This window comes from Anabrus simplex, chromosome 3 (genome assembly GCF_040414725.1).
Source record: "Anabrus simplex isolate iqAnaSimp1 chromosome 3, ASM4041472v1, whole genome shotgun sequence".
Lineage (NCBI taxonomy): Eukaryota > Metazoa > Arthropoda > Insecta > Orthoptera > Tettigoniidae > Anabrus > Anabrus simplex.
Window position 1 is genome coordinate 402,325,165 of NC_090267.1, and position 20,627 is coordinate 402,345,791.

At 40.0% G+C, this 20,627-nt stretch overlaps 1 protein-coding gene across 4 annotated transcripts in view; it reads right to left on the reverse strand.

Moving 5' to 3' along the window:
- The window catches only part of LOC136867376 (trypsin-1), a 286,922-nt gene that overhangs the window by 48,361 nt on the left and 217,934 nt on the right, over positions 1 to 20,627 (reverse strand). For all 4 annotated transcript variants that reach the window (XM_067144554.2, XM_067144557.2, XM_067144553.2 and 1 more), the window contains 2 exons: positions 20,456 to 20,544; positions 15,352 to 15,490 (listed from right to left, as the gene is read on the reverse strand). In XM_067144554.2, the coding sequence (XP_067000655.2) occupies positions 15,352 to 15,490; positions 20,456 to 20,544 (228 nt within the window). The remainder of the gene's footprint in view (positions 1 to 15,351; positions 15,491 to 20,455; positions 20,545 to 20,627) is intronic.

The window sequence follows — 20,627 nt, forward strand, 5'->3', positions numbered from 1 at the left end:
GGATTTCGGTACCGTACATTGAAATAAAAACAAAATACCAACCAATTTTGATTAAGAATTTAATTAGGCATCTCCTGGCCATGTATATATAACTGTATAACAGTTAAATGATATGAATACATTCACATCTATTTGAATAGGAAGATAATTAACAGAGCCTGAAATTATTTTTCTTTTTTGAGAAACAAGAATCAACAGAAAAGCTCATGTTCTTCTCTTTTACTTCCTTACAACTTGGTCTTACTGTGTTTCTTATTAATATCATCTGTCAAATACGTAATCTTATTGACAGAAACATAGAAATCTGTACAGTACCTCTGTCATATTATGATTACCGGTACATGAAATACTTAACTTGAAGTACTGTATTTAAAGTACTAAACGACGGTTGGAATAAATTACCTTCAGCGTTTTCTTTATTAAGAGAGTAATTTCCGATACTGCGTTTCTAAAAGGTTACCCCAGTATGTTGGCAAACACTGAATGCCTCTTGAGTTGAGTGCATTAAATTATGTATGGTAACTGTAGTTATCCATTCGTGTGGTACTTCTTTCGGTTCTAAGGCAAAAATATTCTGCACGTATACAACAAGAGTGATGTTCTTAGCTACTCTTAACTAGTTTATTGATAACCCATGCAGCTATATAGTACAAAGTGGTGGTGGTGATTATTGTTTTAAGAGGAGGTGCATCTGGACAACCATCCTCTATAAACACTAATCAGAAGAAAACAAATGGAGGGGGACCAAAACTTCGAAAAATGAAGGTATCGGCAAAAGAAAGATGGTCACAAAGTGCGTGGAAATGAAAAACTTCCTAGGCCTCGAATGCGCTAATGCCGTCGAGGTCGGAAAAGAACAAGTGTTGACCAGGGGAGGTCGGATGGACTAGAATAGTGAAAGCAATGTCAAGACTCAGCTAAGGGCCTCGTAGTCACAACTCAAAATAGATTTCCCCCCGTGGGTGGAGGCAATAGAACAACCACGGTATCCCCTGCCTGCCATAAGAGGCGACTGAAAGGGGCGTCAGGCTCTCCTAACCAGGGAGCGTGAGTTGGCGACCACGGGGCTCTTAGCTGATTCCTGATATTCGTGCATATAATAATAATAATAATAATAATAATAATAATAATAATAATAATAATAATAATAATAATAATAATAATAATAATAATAATAATAATAATGGTTAAGAAAATGAAAGCCATTGGTAGACACGATTTCATAAGAAATAGAAATTCAGTCACTATTAAGTTGAGTTAACCTAGGTTAGGCTATTTTAGGGATTACATTAGAATATTATGTTAGGCTACGGTACATTAAATTACAGTAGTTGGTTAGTGCGAGTGAAGCGAGTGTTGTGATCTTTAAGTATTTGTCCAGCAATATAATGTACTCTATAGAGCATTTAAGATAAATAAAATTTAGCTGTCAATAATAACTACAGTACAGTATAAGACTGCTATTATCAATGCAATTGTTGTAATGGTGGCCAGCTGGACATACATTGTTGGTTTGGAGTGATAGGCCTATTGTTTGTTGTGGTTATAATTGGTAACTGAACAGGAACAAATATCTGTGAAACATTTCTACGTTGCATGTAGGGTTAGAATAATACTGTCTGTAGTTTACATGAAAAGGAATGGAATGAAATGGCGTTTGGCTTTTAGTGCCAGGAGCGTCTGAGGACAAGTTCGGCTCGCCAGGTGCAGGTCTTTTGATCTGACTCCCGTAGGTGACCTGCGCGTCGTGATGAGGATGAAGACGACACATACACCCAGCTCCCGTGCCAGCGAAATTGACCAATTATGGTTAAAATTCCTGAACCTGCCGAGAATCGAACCTGGGACCCCCGCCAGCACACTAACCATTTAGCCATGGAGCCGAACACATGAAAAGGAAATTTTCATAAACATCAATACTAGTATTACACACTTCCTGTTACTTCTCTTGCTTGTTTTGAAAGACAATTCTCTTCCTTTGGGAGGTTTCCTATTACATGTCAAAGACAGGTGGATTAGGGACTTTGAAAATTGTTGGGATGGAATTCCACTTGAGTGGTTTCCGTCCATCTGCCCTCTTTAGTTCAAATTGAGATTCTTCAAAATGATGCTAGAAGAAAATACACCAGGCGAGTTGGCCGTGCGATTAGAGGCCTGCGGCTGTGAGCTTGCATGCGGGAGATAGTGGGTTCGAACCCCACTGTCGGCAGCCCTGAAGATGGTTTTCCGTGGTTTCCCATTTTCACACCAGGCAAATGCTGGGGCTGTACTTTAATTAAGGCCACGGCCGCTTCCTTCCAACTCCTAGGCTTTTCCTCTCCCATCGTCGCCGTAAGACCTATCTGTGTCGGTGCGACGTAAAGCCACTAGTAAAAAATAAATTACATAATAAGACCTATAAATGCAAAACATTGTTCATATAAACATACGGTTATTCAGGAATAATACGAATGTATTTCACTAACCTCGCACAAGAAGCAATTATCTGTAGGTTGCCATTTGTCACGCCTACAGTTTTGTACCCACTGAGCTCTCCTTTGCTTATCTCTCGGGAAGCGAAACACTCTAATTCCGTCAGTTGTCTTATTTTGACAATTTGGTGCGGCGCAGTATCCCGTTTTCCTTCAAAATATAAGTAATAACTCACATCATTACATCGGGCACGCCCACGTAACAACGATATTTGAGACCCAATATGGCCGCCACCGCAAAGGATTGTGGTAGCGTGACCAGACCTCCCTAGACAGACCTTGGTACTACGGCTCCACTCTGAAGCTTTACCGAAGCCTTACGGAGCAAGCCGAAGCTTTCCGAATGGCGTACGCCGCCATCATGAATCGAGTAGTTCAGATAACTAACTGATCTGAACTGAACTATTCTGAAGAACATTGCTGTAAGTTTATTTTGACCTACTGCAGCTTCACATGGTCAGCACTGTTTCTATTATTTTATGCTCAGAGTATTAGCATATGTGTATATAAACGTGACTCGTTTGTTGAGAAGATATTGGATAGTGCTTTCCGTCTCTGGAGCTCAATGATTTTTACTGTTTGTTGTTATATCTCCGAGTGGTACATGTGATCTACTGCCCGTTGCTTGTGAGAAGATACTGGATAATGCTTTCGGTCTCTGGAGCTCAATGATTGTCACTGTTCTTATATATCCGAGTGGTACATGTGATCTACAACCCGTTTAAAGCAAGCCCAGTCTTTTAAAATGTACAGACGTTATATAAATAAATGTGTAAAAAAATATTTGTGTATTTTTTAATATTATATTTGACGTTTATATTGTATATTTCATCTCAATATTGCATCGAGTATTATAACCTCATATATTGGAATGAATACCTACTTTACCTCAGATACCGATATACAGTTTGATTAATCAATAAGAATTGCACTAATAATCAGTGATCTGCATTAGGTGCTGTTGCCCAGGTGGCAGATTGTACTTTCACTTTAAGTCTCAACTAATACAGTATAGACCTACGGGATTGATAAAATTAGCCAAAAGATAATTAATTATAGTACAAGGTAGTGAAACTAAGGCTCTGCTTTTATTCCAGTATTGCTGATCTTGATGGGTATATCCATCAGTGGTTGGTGAATTTGCTTGAATCTGTATCAGAAAGTCAGAAGAAAGTGACAATGAGAAGGTTGAATATAATCCCATCAAACTCAGTACCTCTAGGTTATTGAAGAGGTTATGTAATTCCATAGGCGGAACTGACAGTGAGCTGATATTGAAGGGTATTCTTTCTTTTTCTGCCAAGCATGAGATAATAAGATTCAAGCAAATTCGCCAACCACTACCATAATGGATATAGGCTATCCTTCAAGATCAACAATACCAAAATACAAGTACAGCCTCAGTTCCACTACCTTGTATTATAATTAATTAATCTTTTGGCTAATGTTATCAATACCATATACTGTATTAATTGAGACTTATAACAGTATTTCTAGTGAAAGTATAATCTGCCACCTGGGCAACAGCACTAAAGATAATCTCTCATCCTAAAGGGTCAGTGGTACACTCCTGTTTCTATTGTAAAAAAAGGTCAAATCACATGAAATTTTCAAGCATGATGTACTATGGTATGATTTTTTTATCACACTCCATGAACTGTGTGACTGATATATGATAATTACCTTCCTGAAAGCTGCAGGCAACAGCTAAATCTGCTCTCAAGATTGTTGATTTGCAGCTTCCCTGTTGGTACATAGTAGTACTGCTGAAAGTGTCAGTCATTAGTGGCTCAAATTAAGAGTTCTGCAACTGTTAAGCCATGATCAGAAATTTGAAAGAAAAGCGAGGTGTCATTTGCATAACTGAAATTTGCTTCCAGAGGATTCCTGTGCAAAGTAAATTTTACAAATTTCTTACAACCATACATCATCATCTTCAAGCTCCAGTTTCCCAGGTGTGGAGTACAAGCGCTTGCTACTTCATCCTGTTAAAGTTTAGTTTCTGTTCCTCTATATCTTCCCACTTGGCATTCCTCTTGCTGACCTCCAATTTCACTGTCTCTATCCATAAATTCCTTGGCCTCCCCCTTTCACTTCTCTGTCAAAATGATTCCTTGCTGTTCTCGTTCTGTCCATTGTCATAACATGTCCAAACCATTGTAGCCTGCCTCTTCCTAAAAGCTCGGTAACAGGCATTTTGATGCCAGCCTCCTTTCTATTTGCTTCATTTCTAATCTTGTCCTTCCTGGTCTTTTGGTTCATTGTTCTGGTGAATTTCATTTCTGTTGACTGGATTTACTATTTGCCTTGTTATGCAGGGTACATGTTTCAAGTCCATATGTGAGAAATGGAATGAAGTAGGTATGAAACATGGTCAGTTTTGCTTTCTGGGGTATTTTATCATCCCAGAGTAAGTTTCTCACTTGAAAATGAAATTGAGAAAATTTCTGAGTCCTGTTAAGTATTTCTTTTAATGTGTTATCTTTTGAAGTGATTCTTCCAAGGTAGCCTATTTGAAGTTAGAACCAGACTGCAATAGACTTCCCTCCAGGAAATTGTTTGAATATGTACCTTTACTGTTGATAGTCATTTAAAGAGCTTTTGTTTTATTGATTTTTAGTTCATATTCTTTAAATTGCTGTTCCAATATTTGGACACATGTTAAGCACTTTTGATAGAGCATCTTTACTTTATCAATCTGGATGTCTGGCAGACCTATAGCTTCTAGGTATTCCCAGATTATCTCTCTAGGCACACTGTCGTAGGCCTTCTCGATGTCCATACCAACCATCACTAAGTTCTTAACATAGCCTATTCCCAGTGCTTCTCCGTTATCATTCTGATGGCAAATATCAGGTTTGTAGTGCTTCAGTTGTTCCTGAACCCGCATTGCTCCTCCTCAAATAACGGTTCAACTATATTCCTAATTCATTTTCAAATGATCTCCAAAAGTTTGATTGAGAAAGTTGAGTGATGCCCCTATAATTTCTGCATTTCTTCCCATCTTCCTTTTTATACAGGGCAGTAGCGGCGATAGTGGGGGGGATGGGGGGCAGTTGCCCCCTCACTTTGTGGATAAAAGATTACATTATTCCATTTTTAGCCAGCTGAAACTAGGAATTATAGAAATTATTTTTAAGCAAAGTAATTTGTACAAGCCCTGTTGTCTTATCGGCTAATTTTTTCCTCATCTTATTTAATTATTAACAAAATTATTAGAGGAAATACACACAGAATGTCGTTCATCCCGCATAACCGATTTGTATACCGCCACAGCAAGTAGTGTACACTGCATGTGCTATGAGGAAGGGTAGCAAGGGTACATTTTTTGCCAAGATCATGGGCACTGAGGTATGGTTCACCTGCTTGCCGAGTGCATTCTTCAGTCTGGCAGTCTCTTTAGTATCTGTTAGTTTCTTAGTGTGTAGTCAAATACTAAATGATTTTAATTGTATAATCACACCGTACTTTATTTAACTGTACTAAATGCGTAATATTGTTCCTTTGGTGAAAGTTTTATTGTATGGTATAGTATTGAATCGACCACCTCTGTGGTTTAGTGGTTAGTGTGTTTAGCTGCCACGGTTCACGCCGACAGTTCTCATCCTAATTCCTCCAACGGCTAAATCTACCCAAGTCATCTCCTCATTTACGAGCCTAACCAAAATGATAATGTGTGCAATAGAACTCCTGATTAACAGTCCTTCCCATTTTAACACCTGTTAAGAACACTTTCTAATCTATCTCTTCCTCATTATCTCCACTTACCTGAATATCTTTAACTCCTAGCACACCCGGATGCAGCCTCTTTGCTGACTCTGCCAGTTCTACTTTCTTTCTTGCATAAGCCTCATTGATAGTGATGGATCCGCATTGAATTCCATTTTATTTGCCATTTCCAAGGTAAATGCCCAGAAAACACAAGCAATGAATATCAATCTGAAGAGCAAACAGAAATTCATTGTCAGTGATGAAGACATTCAAGAAGTCGAAGAGTTTACATATCTTGGCAGTATGGTTACGCAGGATGGAGGAGCAGCTGCTGATGTCAAAATGAGAATCCACAAAGCAAATGTGGCATTCATACAACTCTATCCGATATGGAGGGCCAGAGAAATCTCAGTGAAAACCAAACTTCGCATTTTTCGAACAAATGTAAAAACAGTACTGTTACATGGTTGAGAAACCGGGAAAGTTACCTCAGAGATCACTCATTAACTACAGGTATTTATAAATAGATGCTAAAGGAGAATTAAATGCATTTTTGGCCAAAAGTAATTTCAAAGGAAGATCTCTGGAAACAAACAGAAGAAGAGCCCATTGGCATACAAATAAAGCGGAGGAAATTGAAATGGTTCGGCCACATACTGCAGAAGCAGCAGGATGCAGTGGAGAGAAAGGCTCTGTTTTGGAACCCCCAAGGATAACGGAAGAGAGGTAGACCCAGAAAGTCATGGAGAGACAGTGTGATGGAGGAGGCAAAACAAGAAGGGAAGACCTTTGGAGAACTGAAGACCCTAGCTCAAAATAGGATACTTTGGCGCTCCGTCGTCAAAGCCCTATGCTCTCCAAAAGAGTAAAAGGACATAACTAAGTACGTAAGTTTAAAAGGCGTGTTTAAAATATTCTGAGCTTGGTACATTCTGTGAAGCAGGATGCTGCCTTACTTACACATACTCACAGTGAGAATCTCTCCTATAGGAGGCAGGGACCACCGGTTGATTGTATAGTTCTAGCTGCTAGAACAACAGGAGGGTCCTGGCTTGGAACATGTCAAAAATGTCCACCCTAATTCCATAGCAATGGGTATCCCAACTCTGAGGACGATTAACTTTGCCACTCAGCCGTTGCCCATGGTTCACACACTAGGATATGTCTACAGAAACACACACCATAAACCACACATTTGGACTTAACAGTTGAGGGTTATTCAAACATTTGTGTAATGTAATACTGTTATGTAACAAAATGTGTGACATTATGTTAGCTGGCGACATTACCTTGAGAGCTGCACGAACCATGGATCTTAATGTCATGGTCCATTCTCCATCAATATTTCAGATTACAGCCTGCATGGTTGCTAGGCAACATAGCATCACACATTTTATTGAAAGGCATTTATGCCCATTTGATTTTCCCAGAGGGAAATGCAATAACGTTTTTAAATATTCATTATTTTCCATTACCGAGACACAGTTTGCAGAAAATGTGCAATTCTTTACTCCGTTCTACACTCTTGTTTGATCACAGGAAATGTAGTTTTATAGAAGTTATTAACTGCACAAGAGTTGTTCAAGAGTACCTATGTGGAAAAACTATTCTGAAGTTTAGTTTGGGAGCCATTCTCAGCTAACAGCCACTTTCTTTGGGTACACGTTTCTGATATCTGAGAACTTGGCAGCTGTTAATTGTCATGGTAATAAAATGATGGAAATATTAAAGCTTTTTGCAGAGTCTGTTTGGTTAAGCTCAGCTGATTATGATAATTTTTAAAATATACACACTGTGAAAAATGAAAGTTTTGAAATTGTTTGAGAGATGACACTCATAACTTGCAGATATTGACAAGTCCTTAAACATTACATGGTTCACTCTGTTATTGTCTGCTATTATCACACAAATTTTAAGCCCTCATGTTACAACAGGCTTCACTTGCATAGGATGTTAGGTCCTTACCTGTGATATTTACAGGAGAAAGGGATAAAGTTTGTTTCTGTCTGTTAGGTCATCAGCCCAGAGGCTGGTTGGATCCTCAATTAGGACCACCAAAGGCTATGCAGTTATATGGAAACTGCAAAAAATAATGGCAGAGCCCAAATGAGGCATACTAGGCAAGACGAGGAGTGAGGTAGTTTGCCATTGCTTTCCTCACTGGACCAGAAGGTGCTACTGTAGCACGATTGATCCTATGAGCAACACCTTTCATAACACTCAAACACTAGTTGTGTTCCAAATGTCATTACTCAGCACGACCCATACCCCAGCAGCTTCCATATTGTCACAGCCATGGATGAGATTGGGACTTCGGTAGAAGCTACACTTTGCTCTGGCCTGTGCCAAGAGACAGATACAAAAAAAAGTGAAATAAATAAAGAGGCACTAAAAATGCCACAACAGTTTTAGCTTCTGCTGATAATTTAAGCAAACCCATTGAGCACACCTCCAGTGTAGACTGTACTCTCCTGTACATACACAAACTTCCCATTAATTAAGCCACACATTTTTCACTTGAATGTGGTACCATTAATGGTGGACTTTAAATAAGGTAAGTTTTCACTGGAATTGTCAACAGCCACATTCAATGGGAAGTGTAAGTGCTGAAATTTCCTGAAAATTATTTTGCTTTTGAACTTTGGTAACTACTAACTCAAAAATTATAAAAAATGCATACAGCATCATGAGAACTGAATAATTTCTACCATGTTCTAACAGAGAGAACTAAGTCTCGCTCTTCAGAAATATTTTGAGAGTTTTACCACAAACATACCAGTACAGTTTGTAGATCCGTAACTACAAATTAATCGATACTTTCTTTTTTTAAAATGTAACATACAAGGGTGAATTGAGTTTTATGCCTAGTGCAGCTTTGTTTAGTATTTTTTTTTTTTTACAAGTTGCTTTACGCTGCACCGACACAGATAGGTCTTACAGCGATGATGTGACGGGAAAGGATTAGGAATGGGAAGGAAGCGGCTGTGGCCTTAGCCCCAGTATTTGCCTGGTATGAAAATGGGAAACCACAGAAAACCATCTTCAGGGCTGCCGACAGTGGGGATCGAACCCAATATCTCCTGAATACTGGCCACACTTAAGCAACTGCAGGTATCAAGCTTGGTGTTTAGATTACTCTCTGAGACTTTCCAAAAAAGAGATAATGTTTATTCAAGTTTCTGTATGATGAGCTGAAGAATCTTGGCTACTACCCGGTATATCATTTGTAGGTTTGCAAGACTGATGTATTATGGAGGCTGAATACAGCATGGATTAAGGAGGAGATATTTCAGTTATGCAACCTTCTTTAATGCTAAGTAGTATTTTCTACTACTTTGTGAAAGACTTGCCAGAAAAAGAAGCCATTTTTTCTTCTGAAAAATGTACAGGAACACTAAATCACCAGTTGCAAACATCTTGTGGGAGAGGGGGGGAGAATCTACTTCTGCATATTTTCTAATACATACCTGCTTTTACAACCTAAGTAGAAAAATTCACATCACTGCTGTGTAGATATGGTGAAAGTTGCAAAGGTTCTTCCCATTGATATTTCAACTTATATTCTTCACAATAATAATATTTCCATTTATTTAGGAAAAATGTCCTGTATTTACAGGCTGCCACTAAGGACAAGATAAAACAAACCAAATTTCTGTACAGATCTATTAATTGAAGAAAACTCTAAATTATAAAGGAACAGTATAATTAGAGTGGCATTCCAGAGCCGTAGCTGTAGAGGTGGTGTCTCAGGATTTTGATGGAGCCTCTGGGGACGAGGGTCGCAATTTCAGGGATGAGCTTCATTGGAAGCGCTTCCATATGGCGACGAAATGACGAGGTACGGTACCGCGAACTCGACCATTATTTCTATTTCCTGAAGGTGGTATTTAGATTTGTAGTAAGGGATAGTGGATTTGTATTTGTTAATCTTTTCAAGATTAACTTCCTCTGGCTGACAGCTGTGGTGCTCGAATCTGACAGTGGGATCTAATATGAATCCTTGAGAGCTGCTGTCTTTAAAGGCTATGATGTCAATTCTCTGCAAACTACTGTTTATGGCCAGTCCGTGTATCTCTTCATGTACATTGAATCCCTTCTTTCTTAGTTCTTCGGCAATGAGAGATCTGATCTGGTGGTGCCGCGTGTTTCTTAGGAGCTCCCCGCGTGTGCAGAATCCCAGGACATAACCAAGAGTTTCTTTCTCTCCGTGGCAATGCCGACAGAGGTTGTTGTCCAGGGATTTGCCTGGCACCGAGCGCACCGCAGAAACATTAGCAGTCATCTTTATAGCCTCTCTCCACTCGTTACAAGACAGTCCGGTATGATCTCGCACCCAAGAGTTTGCTGGTGTACTCTTTGTACAGTTGTACTCAGAGTCCTTTTTGCGGCAGTGAACACCAGGAGGTGAATTCACGTTCTCGTAGCTCTTGCCGGATCTTCTTAGTATCGTACAAGCCGTTCTTGGTACTTATTTTCTGGATATCAGCGTTTGTTAGTTTTAGGCGTTCTACGCATTCCCAACTCTCCGCATGAGAATCCCTTGAAGTGACGCTGAGTGGGTGTTTAGTCTTAAGCAAGATGTTACAGGCGTTAATACATTGAAGGTAAACTTCCCACGAGGTTTTAAAAAGAGCGAGTCCTTTGTATTTCTTTTCGGTGTACAGTATGCCATCTGGAGTATCCATCGGTAATTGCAATATCTCCTTTGTTGCACTTTTAATCATTTTATCGCTATCGGATAAGAATTTCTGTGCGATTTTCTTGAAACTGCATGTCAGGAAAGGGTACACCAGGGTGGGACAGATTGAGGAATTCAGTACTATGAGTTTTTGGTCTTCCTTAAGCAGTGGCGACGATGTTAGAAGTTGGAGCTTATTGTGAAGGTTTTTCATTACAGCAGTCTCGTCGAACACTAGAGTATCCCTGAAGGTAGTTCCAAGATAACGAATTTGTTCGCCGTCTCCAATTAAGTCAATCCTACAGTCTTCCTCCATGGATAGTATTATCCTTCAAGATGAATGGAAGATATTTAAGTTTGAGAAAGTTAAGGCAAATTAAAAATCTGTAAGTTAAAAGAACCAGAAACCTCATATCAATCTAAAACTTCCATGTGGGAAAAGGAAATATCCTGAAGTAGCAGATACAATTAAGATATGTTTCACTCTATCCTGTAGGAGTGCAGATGTAGAGAGCTTTCTCTCAGATGAGCCAAGATTTGACCAATGACAAAGCATCGCCCATGTCACCAGGAATATTAAATACAAGAATAAATATTCAGGATGCTTTTAAAAATTACTGCAGTAAAACAAACCACAACTGATCTGGTCACAACGAAGCAACTGACAATGACAAGATCTGCTCACTCTTGCTACACTGCTCATCCAGAAAGGAAAGAATGAGCACCAAATGAGCTTTATGGAGAGGAAGAAAAGTACATCAAAATTGGAAAAGTAAATAAGAAATGCAACTTAAATACTGAAGAATTTGAAGATTTCAAGAAACTTAAGGAATAAAAGTGAAGAAATGGCAACTAGTGACAAGCTTTTTGAACAAGCAAAATTGAAGTTAAAGAAAGCTGTGTAATAAATGGTCTTGGCAATATAAAGGTTACTCAGGGAATGAATTTCATGGAATGATAACTTTAAAACAAGAGAAAGCTTGTATATAAAGAAGTAGAATGCATGCAGAAGAACTTAGATGGATGTCTTATCTTATAACAAACATTTTCCAGAAAAAATAGTAATTTAATGGTTCATAGCAAACCTTTTTAGTTATTGATCTAATATTCATATTATAGCACTTCTTTTTTTATTGTATTATGGTAGTATTCTGATAAAAATTAGAAATTAAGGGCAAATGACAGATTGCTGTAAGAGGTGATGTAAATATTGTTTTGTGAAGAAGATATGCAATGTGTTTCTTTTTGTTTTATTTTAGAAAAAAATTATTATATCAATATTGAGTGGCAGCCTTGAGTTTTGTACACATTATTCACCCACTTCCAGACACAGGTCCGACAGTGAGCTGCTGATAAGTTTTTCCTTCCTCGGCCAAGTATGACTGCTGTTGTTTATTAAGTGGCTTAAAGTGTTCTGTCTCCTGAATTTCCTCCATCATGACTTTGATACTGTTCCTTGTATGATTCTTTCAACAAATGTAAACATCACTTATATTTATCTTAACTAGCATACCTATTCTAAATTACTTATGTATTCATAATAGGATATATTGCAGTTGATTTCGATGAGAAAGACTTTGGTAGAGGAAGGTGGTACAGTACTGTACTACAGCACCCTGAAGATAATCTCTTGCTCTAAACAGACAGTGATACAGCCCACGAGTCTATTGTGAAAGGTCCAATCACATTAAATTTTCAAATGTAATATCTAATGTAGATCTCTCAAAAAAGCTTTACCTCTTTTTCAACTCACAACCTTCTGCCCTATGAAAGGTCAACTATAAAGCAAGTAAGTTAAAAATAATTATACCCACCAAGTTATGCACAACCTCCATCATAATGTCTAGTGATCCTTCAGAACAGTACTTCTGAGGATTTCAATTCAGGAAGAAATAAATAGTAGTTTGTATATGCCTAAATGTGTTTATTCATGATTAAATAAAGGACCTCATATCTGTATCACATGTTCCTTTTTTCTTTCTTTACTTTTTGTGTGTGTGTAGTCCATATAGGATTAATTATCAATGTTACAAACAAGAGTTTTACAGTGATGCTCATAACTTGCTACTTTTTGCATTAAAATCCTGAAAACAGTGATTGATTAACTCTGTGTATTATTTACCTACATACTGACTATATATTTCAAAACATTCTAAACCTTTTTCTTTACAACAGGCCACAAACACGTATCTCATCTAACCCTGATATCACAACATTTTGGGCTGTTGACCTAGTTGTTAGGGCCCTTTAAACAAGCATCATCATCATCATATCACAACATTCCAAACTACTCATTACTAACTGAAATAACAACTGCTTTTGATCTGAAACACTCAAAGCACAATGTTCATAGTCGCTTTAAATCAAATGTTGCATGATACTATACACTCACTGACATAGTTACTAGGTGTGCAAGACCACCCCAATTTAATTCACAAAAATCTAAATATTGTTGCATTATTGTTCTCAGAATTTTATAAACATTTCCTTGTTTTTCCTTCCCATTTACTTTGGTCTGAATATTCTTCCTCCAAGCTCTGTCAACATGCCATGAGCAAAATAATCTCATGGTTGCAGGTCCCATGACTGCATTCCAAGCATTGTAGAAGGCTTCTGCCAAATTGGACATGAAGACCTTTGGGGACACACAACCAACCTCATTGTTAATGTAGGTGAAAAATACAGACAATATTTCCTGGTCACTTCTATTGGAAATCAGAAATGCACAAGGAAAGCCCTGTCTCAAGTCATCCAGAACTAAAAGCGTTATTAACTCAAACCCATAGCTATTAAGCCCATGCGTTCCATCAGTGCATATACAGTCACTACCATATTTCTTTAATATTTCACTTTGAGCACTGTTCATAATAATTAAAATCATCACTAATGAGGTTTGGATGCTTTTCACTGGTGGTCCCCTGAGGTTTATAGAATAATACACAGGGACTGTCACCTGAATTAACTTCACTGACCCAGGCCTCAACACTTGTACCATCCTCCTGATGTCTGACAGATTTAGAGCTCAAGTTAAAACTACGCTCAATATTATACAAATCCTGTTTTGTGATTAAATGAATTCTTTCAAGCTTTGAGTCTGTCACAGATTCGCAAATTTTGTCCAGAATAGCTTGAAAGAGAATCTGGTTGGCAATATCTGTTGCTAATGTTTTCCTGTTTGGCTAATGTTTACTTCACACATTTCATTTTCATGTTCAATTAGTCACATACTTGCTGGACTGATCTCATCAATTTTGTTGCTTCCCTGAAGCTTCAAGCGCCTGATGCCTTTACTTTCAGATACAAAAAAAGCCTGATCGATGACACACACAGTAATGTTTCTTCATGTTAACTGCTGCAGTGTAAGAACCCCTTTTCTTTACATACTGTGAATATGTTTCGCTTTCAATGTGCTGTTTCCACTCTAGGAAGCTTGAGAAAGAAGGAAATTTTTTATCCTCTGTCTCAGGTCCTCCAATTAAGTTTGTGTGGCACTGACGCTCGTGCCATTTTAAATTAAAACTGTGCGTGAACTGTTTATCACAAAATTTACAGTGGTGCGGAAGAGATGTCCGCCCTTTAAACAATGCGCAATTTCATCTAGTTTCTCTGGATGGGTCTTAGAAACATGTTTCCTAAGGTTTTTATTATACTCATAGCTTTTACCACATTCAGAACGCGAGTATTGCTCAACGTTGCTCATTATAACGCTATGTAAGTAGGCCTACCTAAACTGAAGAAAAACTAAATAAACACGCGGCACGTAACTAAATACACACTATAGCTGGGCACACCAAACGAAATACACTAATCCCACAGGTACAGTAACGAACACTATGCACAAGTAGATATTCGAAAATATACACACGTAATTTTATTCTCAAACCACTTGCACAATAAATACACTTTCCTGCTGTCAACACGAAATCGTCACTGCCCGGTTCTCTTCGTATCTATTCGTAGTGTAGCCTACCTTATAAACACTACTATAGTTCGTTCGTTCGTTCGATCAGCAGATCTCCTACAGTTCGTTCTTTTGCACTGTCAACTCAAAGCCAGTGCGCCGTTCGGATATCTTCGGCGTGTTCCGTAAGGGTTCGGCCGTGGTATCCAGGTGGAGCCCGAGTACGTCCCGTCAGGGGCTAACGTCGAGTAACATCAACCTTCACGTAGCCCTGTTGTACGACCTCGTTCAATCGCAGTGAGCTGTTGATACTGGGCTTCTCGCCGTTGTAAAGGCATTCTGAAGTCCAATCTCAGAGGTAAGTAACGCTCTCGCACACTATAGCCTATATTTAAAGCATGTCTGATGCGCAACGTAATGAAGCCACTACTAGAGCCATACTACTGCGAGAAATTTGAATTAATGTCTTCTGTCAGATATATAAACACGCCTACTAACGTTTGATAATCTAGTACAACCCCTTTTTGGTGTTAGGAATGTTTTTTTTTTTCCGCCAGTATATATATAGATTATGTACGAATGTTTCTTACCTTGGCTAGAGCTATATCATTGTCCATTCCACTTTTAGAGTATTCCTTATGTTGTACTATTTCAACTACTTGGTGCACTGAGCCTCCATCTGAATGCGACGACGATCCAGCACGAATCTTGACAACATCAGGTGACATGCTATATTAAAAAAATTATATTAATTTTCTAATAACATGGAATAGGGTTAATTTATTTTATGTTTTTATATTACATTCATATTTGTAGATTCATCCTTCATCATCACGTTTTGAATTCTGGTCAGTGGATGAATTTCGTACTTTTAAATTGTAATTATATTTCGACTCATTTCGTACCATTAGGCGCCGATGATCTAGTTATTTGGCTCCTTTAAACAACAAGCATCATCATCATAACCAAGTCGTAGTCGAGACCAAGCTTCACATTGTGTGGACCACCAGCACGACTGCGTCAATTCGGAAAGGGAGTGGAGATTCCAGTCTATCCGACTACTATGCCCATGCTCTGAAGGTATTTGAAAGATTACTGGGTAATTGACTAAGAATTATTATTGAATAACATTACATCCGAGCGGATTTGTTAGAGGACGTGGTACCAGAGATGTATGCCATGCCACACGTTTTTTGATGCAGAGGCACAGAGTAAGGGAGACAGCACGTTTAGCATTTGTAGACCTGCAAAAAGATTTCTACTGTGTCCCACAAGATCTCATCTGGCGATCATTTCACAGCTACGGAATTGCAGAGGTATATGTAGTACTGATCCAACATCTGTACCGTAACATCACAAGCCTAATTTGATGTCCGGATGGGCTGTCGTCCACCTTCTTAACATCACTTTCTTCGAAGTTCCTCCTTTCCCCCTTTAATCTTCATCCTTTTTATAGATACGGCAACAGCTGGCATTTAATATCCCATCTACGGGCACTCCTATGTGCGGATGTTGTAATACTTCCAAAAGGTACAGCCTTGCACTTCAGCACCAGGTGAAAAACTGGAAAATTAGGCTGGATGAGAATGGGCTGCGATGTGACATCCGAAAATCAGCATATCTAGATTGTGGCTTCCAAATCAGTGGCACCATTAAAAATGTGTTCAGACCCTGCAGGAAGTCATCCATTTCAGGTATACTTCATCTTCTGTCACATCAGATAATGATGCCACTACTTACGCCCGGATGAGCGTCAGCGCAGCAAGGTCCAATTGGAGACAGGTGTCCTCTGCGAAGAAATGAGCCCAAATATATGAAGGCTAAAATATAAAAGCCTGTGATAAGACCAGTTGCCCTGTATGGAGTAGAATATCGCTCTGTGACATGAAAACATGGGCAGATTCCCCATTCTATGCAGACGAGGTTGTTACAATGGACACTGAGACTGACTCTCTTTGACCATGTCCGAAATGAGCATGTACCACGTAAACCCTTTGCGGTCCATACGGTAGAGAAAGCGAGACAGGCTCGACACTGGTTGTATGGCCATGTCATGAAAAGCAACGATAGTTCAGCAATAAAGATGGCCCTTCAACTGTATTCACCCGGGCGCCGACCACGACGGAGGCCGCCGAACAGCTGGATGGACAACATCGTGGAAGATGCGCGCTGTGGACCTCAAACCTCGAAACATCCTAGATAGGGCCAAATGGGGAAGATGTAAGCAAACACTGCACCCATCTGATGGGGAAATCGCTAGAAAGGAAAGCGAGACAGAGTTAACATACTGCGCCCAACCAAGAGTCCGGGACCCTCTCAACCGAAATCAGTACGCTGACCATTCAGCCAAGGAACCGAACTATTAAATTCTTCCTCGGCTATCGTAATTTTAGCCTTCTCTTCCTCACTACGTATCGTATCCTCTTGGGATATAGTACCATATCTGAAATACTTATTTGATTATTGTTTGGTTGAAGGAGCTCCACCAAATGAATGGAGAGTTGCTATAGTAGCCCCTGTATATAAAGGAAAGGGTGATAGACATAAAGCTGAAAATTACAGGCCAGTCAGTTTGACATGCATTGTATGTAGGCTTTGGGAAAGCATTCTTTCTGATTATATCAGACATGTTTGCGAAATTAATAACTGGTTTGAAAGAAGGCAGTTTGGGTTTAGGAAAGGTTATTCTACTGAAGCTCAGCTTGTAGGATTTCAGCAAGATACAGCAGATATCTTGGATTCAGGAGGTCGAATGGACTGTATTGCGATGGACCTATCTAAGGCATTTGACAGGGTAGATCATGGAAGACTACTGGAAATAGGGTGCTATTGGACTAGAAAAAATAGTGACTGAATGGGTGGGTGGCTCCATTTCTAGAAAATAGAACTCAGAAAATTATAGTAGGCGAACCTTTATCTGACCCTGTAATAATTAAGAGGGGAGTTCCTCAAGGCAGAATTATTGGACCTTTATGTTTTCTTATATATATATATCAATGATATTTATAAAGAAGTGGAATCAGAGATAAGACTGTTTGCAGATGATGTTATCCTGTACAGAGTAATAAATACACTGACTGACAGAGCAAATGCAACACCAAGAAGGAGTGGTCAGAACTTTTTGCCAATTGCAGGGTAGACTGACGTCACTGAGGTATGCTCATGATGTGAAATGCGCCGCTGTGCTGCGCACGTAGCGAACGATAAATGGGACACGGCGTTGGCGAATGGCCCACTTCGTACCGTGATTTCTCAGCCGACAGTCATTGTAGAACGTGTTGTCGTGTGCCACAGGACACGTGTATAGCTAAGAATGCCAGGCCGCCGTCAACGGAGGCATTTCCAGCAGACAAACGACTTTACGAGGGGTATGGTGATCGGGCTGAGAAGGGCAGGTTGGTCGCTTCGTCAAATCGCAGCCGATACCCATAGGGATGTGTCCACGGTGCAGCGCCTGTGGCGAAGATGGTTGGCGCAGGGACATGTGGCACATGCGAGGGGTCCAGGCGCAGCCCGAGTGACGTCAGCACGCGAGGATCGGCGCATCCGCCGCCAAGCGGTGGCAGCCCCGCACGCCACGTCAACCGCCATTCTCCAGCATGTGCAAGACACCCTGGCTGTTCCAATATCGACCAGAACAATTTCCCGTCGATTGGTTGAAGGAGGCCTGCACTCCCGGCGTCCGCTCAGAAGACTACCATTGACTCCACAGCATAGACGTGCACGCCTAGCATGGTGCCGGGCTAGAGCGACTTGGATGAGGGAATGGGAGAACGTCGTGTTCTCCGATGAGTCACGCTTCTGTTCTGTCAGTGATAGTCACCGCAGACGCGTGTGGCGTCGGCGTGGAGAAAGGTCAAATCCGTCAGTAACTGTGGAGCGCCCTACCGCTAGACAACGTGGCATCATGGTTTGGGGCGCTATTGCGTATGATTCCACGTCACCTCTAGTGCGTATTCAAGGCACGTTAAATGCCCACCGCTACGTGCAGCATGTGCTGCGGCCGGTGGCACTCCCGTACCTTCAGGGGCTGCCCAATGCTCTGTTTCAGCAGGATAATGCCCGCCCACACACTGCTCGCATCTCCCAACAGGCTCTACGAGGTGTACAGATGTTTCCGTGGCCAGCGTACTCTCCGGATCTCTCACCAATCGAACACGTGTGGGATCTCATTGGACGCCGTTTGCAAACTCTGCCCCAGCCTCGTACGGACGACCAACTGTGGCAAATGGTTGACAGAGAATGGAGAACCATCCCTCAGGACACCATCCGCACTCTTATTGACTCTGTACCTCGACGTGTTTCTGCGTGCATCGCCGCTCGCGGTGGTCCTACATCCTACTGAGTCGATGCCGTGCGCATTGTGTAACCTGCATATCGGTTTGAAATAAACATCAATTATTCGTCCGTGCCGTCTCTGTTTTTTCCCCAACTTTCATCCCTTTCGAACCACTCCTTCTTGGTGTTGCATTTGCTCTGTCAGTCAGTGTAAGTTACAAGATTGTGAGTGCTGCAGGGTGACCTCAGTCAGGTTGTGAGTTTCACAAATAGGAAAAGTCCTCTCAGTTTTAATTACTGCGTTGATGGGGTGAAAGTTCCTTTTGGTGATCATTGTAAGCGCCTAGGTGTTAATATAAGAAACGACCTTCATTGGGGTAATCGCATGCTATAAATACGATTGTTAATAAAGGGTACAGTTCTTTACACATGGTTATGAGGTTTTTTAGGGGTTGTAGTAAGGATGTAAAGGATAGGGCACATAAGTCTCTGGTAAGACCCCAACTAGAATATTGTTCCAGTGTATGCGACCCTCACCAGGATTGCTTGATTCAAGAACTGGAAAAAATCCAAAGTAAAGCAGTTCGATTCGTTAAGGGTGATTTCCTACAAAAGAGTAGCGTTACAAAAAAGTTGCAAAGTTTGGGCTGGGAAGACTTGGGGGAAACGAGACGAGCTGCTCGATTAACTGGTATGTTCCGAGCTGTCAGTGGAGAGATAGCGTGGAATGACATAAGTATAAAAATAAGTTTGAGTAATGTCTTTAAAAGTAGGGAATATCATGGTATGAAGATAAAGTTGGAATTGAAGAGGACAAATTGGGGCAAATATTCCTTTATAGGAAGGGGAGTTAGGGATTGGAATAACTTACCAAAGGAAATGTTCAATAATTTTCCCATTTCTTTGCAATCATTTAAGAAAATGCTAGGAAACAACAGATAGGAAATCTGCCACCTGGGCGACTGCCCTAAATGCAGATCAGTAGTGATTGTAGTGATTTATTAACCTTATTCTTAGATATTTAAACTCGAGGTTTTCTCTATTGTCTGCTGACCAAGTATTTTTCGTCCTTATAAACTTATTACCATACTTTTGGTGTTCTTAGTTAATGTCTAATCCATATTTCTGACATGATTCATGTAGATCTTCTGGGAAAATTAGAGGACAAGAATTGTATTTCTTAACAATAGTACCCTGTTTATATGAAAATTCACATTTACAAGATTTAAACAACACCTCTCTCAGAACTGATTGTGCTGGGGCACTATGTGTAAATTTCAAGTACTTGTAGAGATTGCCTGATGTAATCAGCTACACTGCCATTCAGTAACACTGTATGAATATTATCTATGAACGTTAGAAACTTAGTCTAACTATACGTTAGTTAGCAATGAAATAACTTTTCAATCGACTTACTCTTCTACACAGTGTGCCGCGGTCAGCACCCACTCCTTATCAATGATCGAGGCACCACACATGAGAACTCCGTGGTAGAGATAAGCAACCTGAAACATAAAGAATAAGGATAAGATTTTAATGCCGAAATAAATGTAGGAGAATTAATTATTCAAATAACTACAAAGCACAG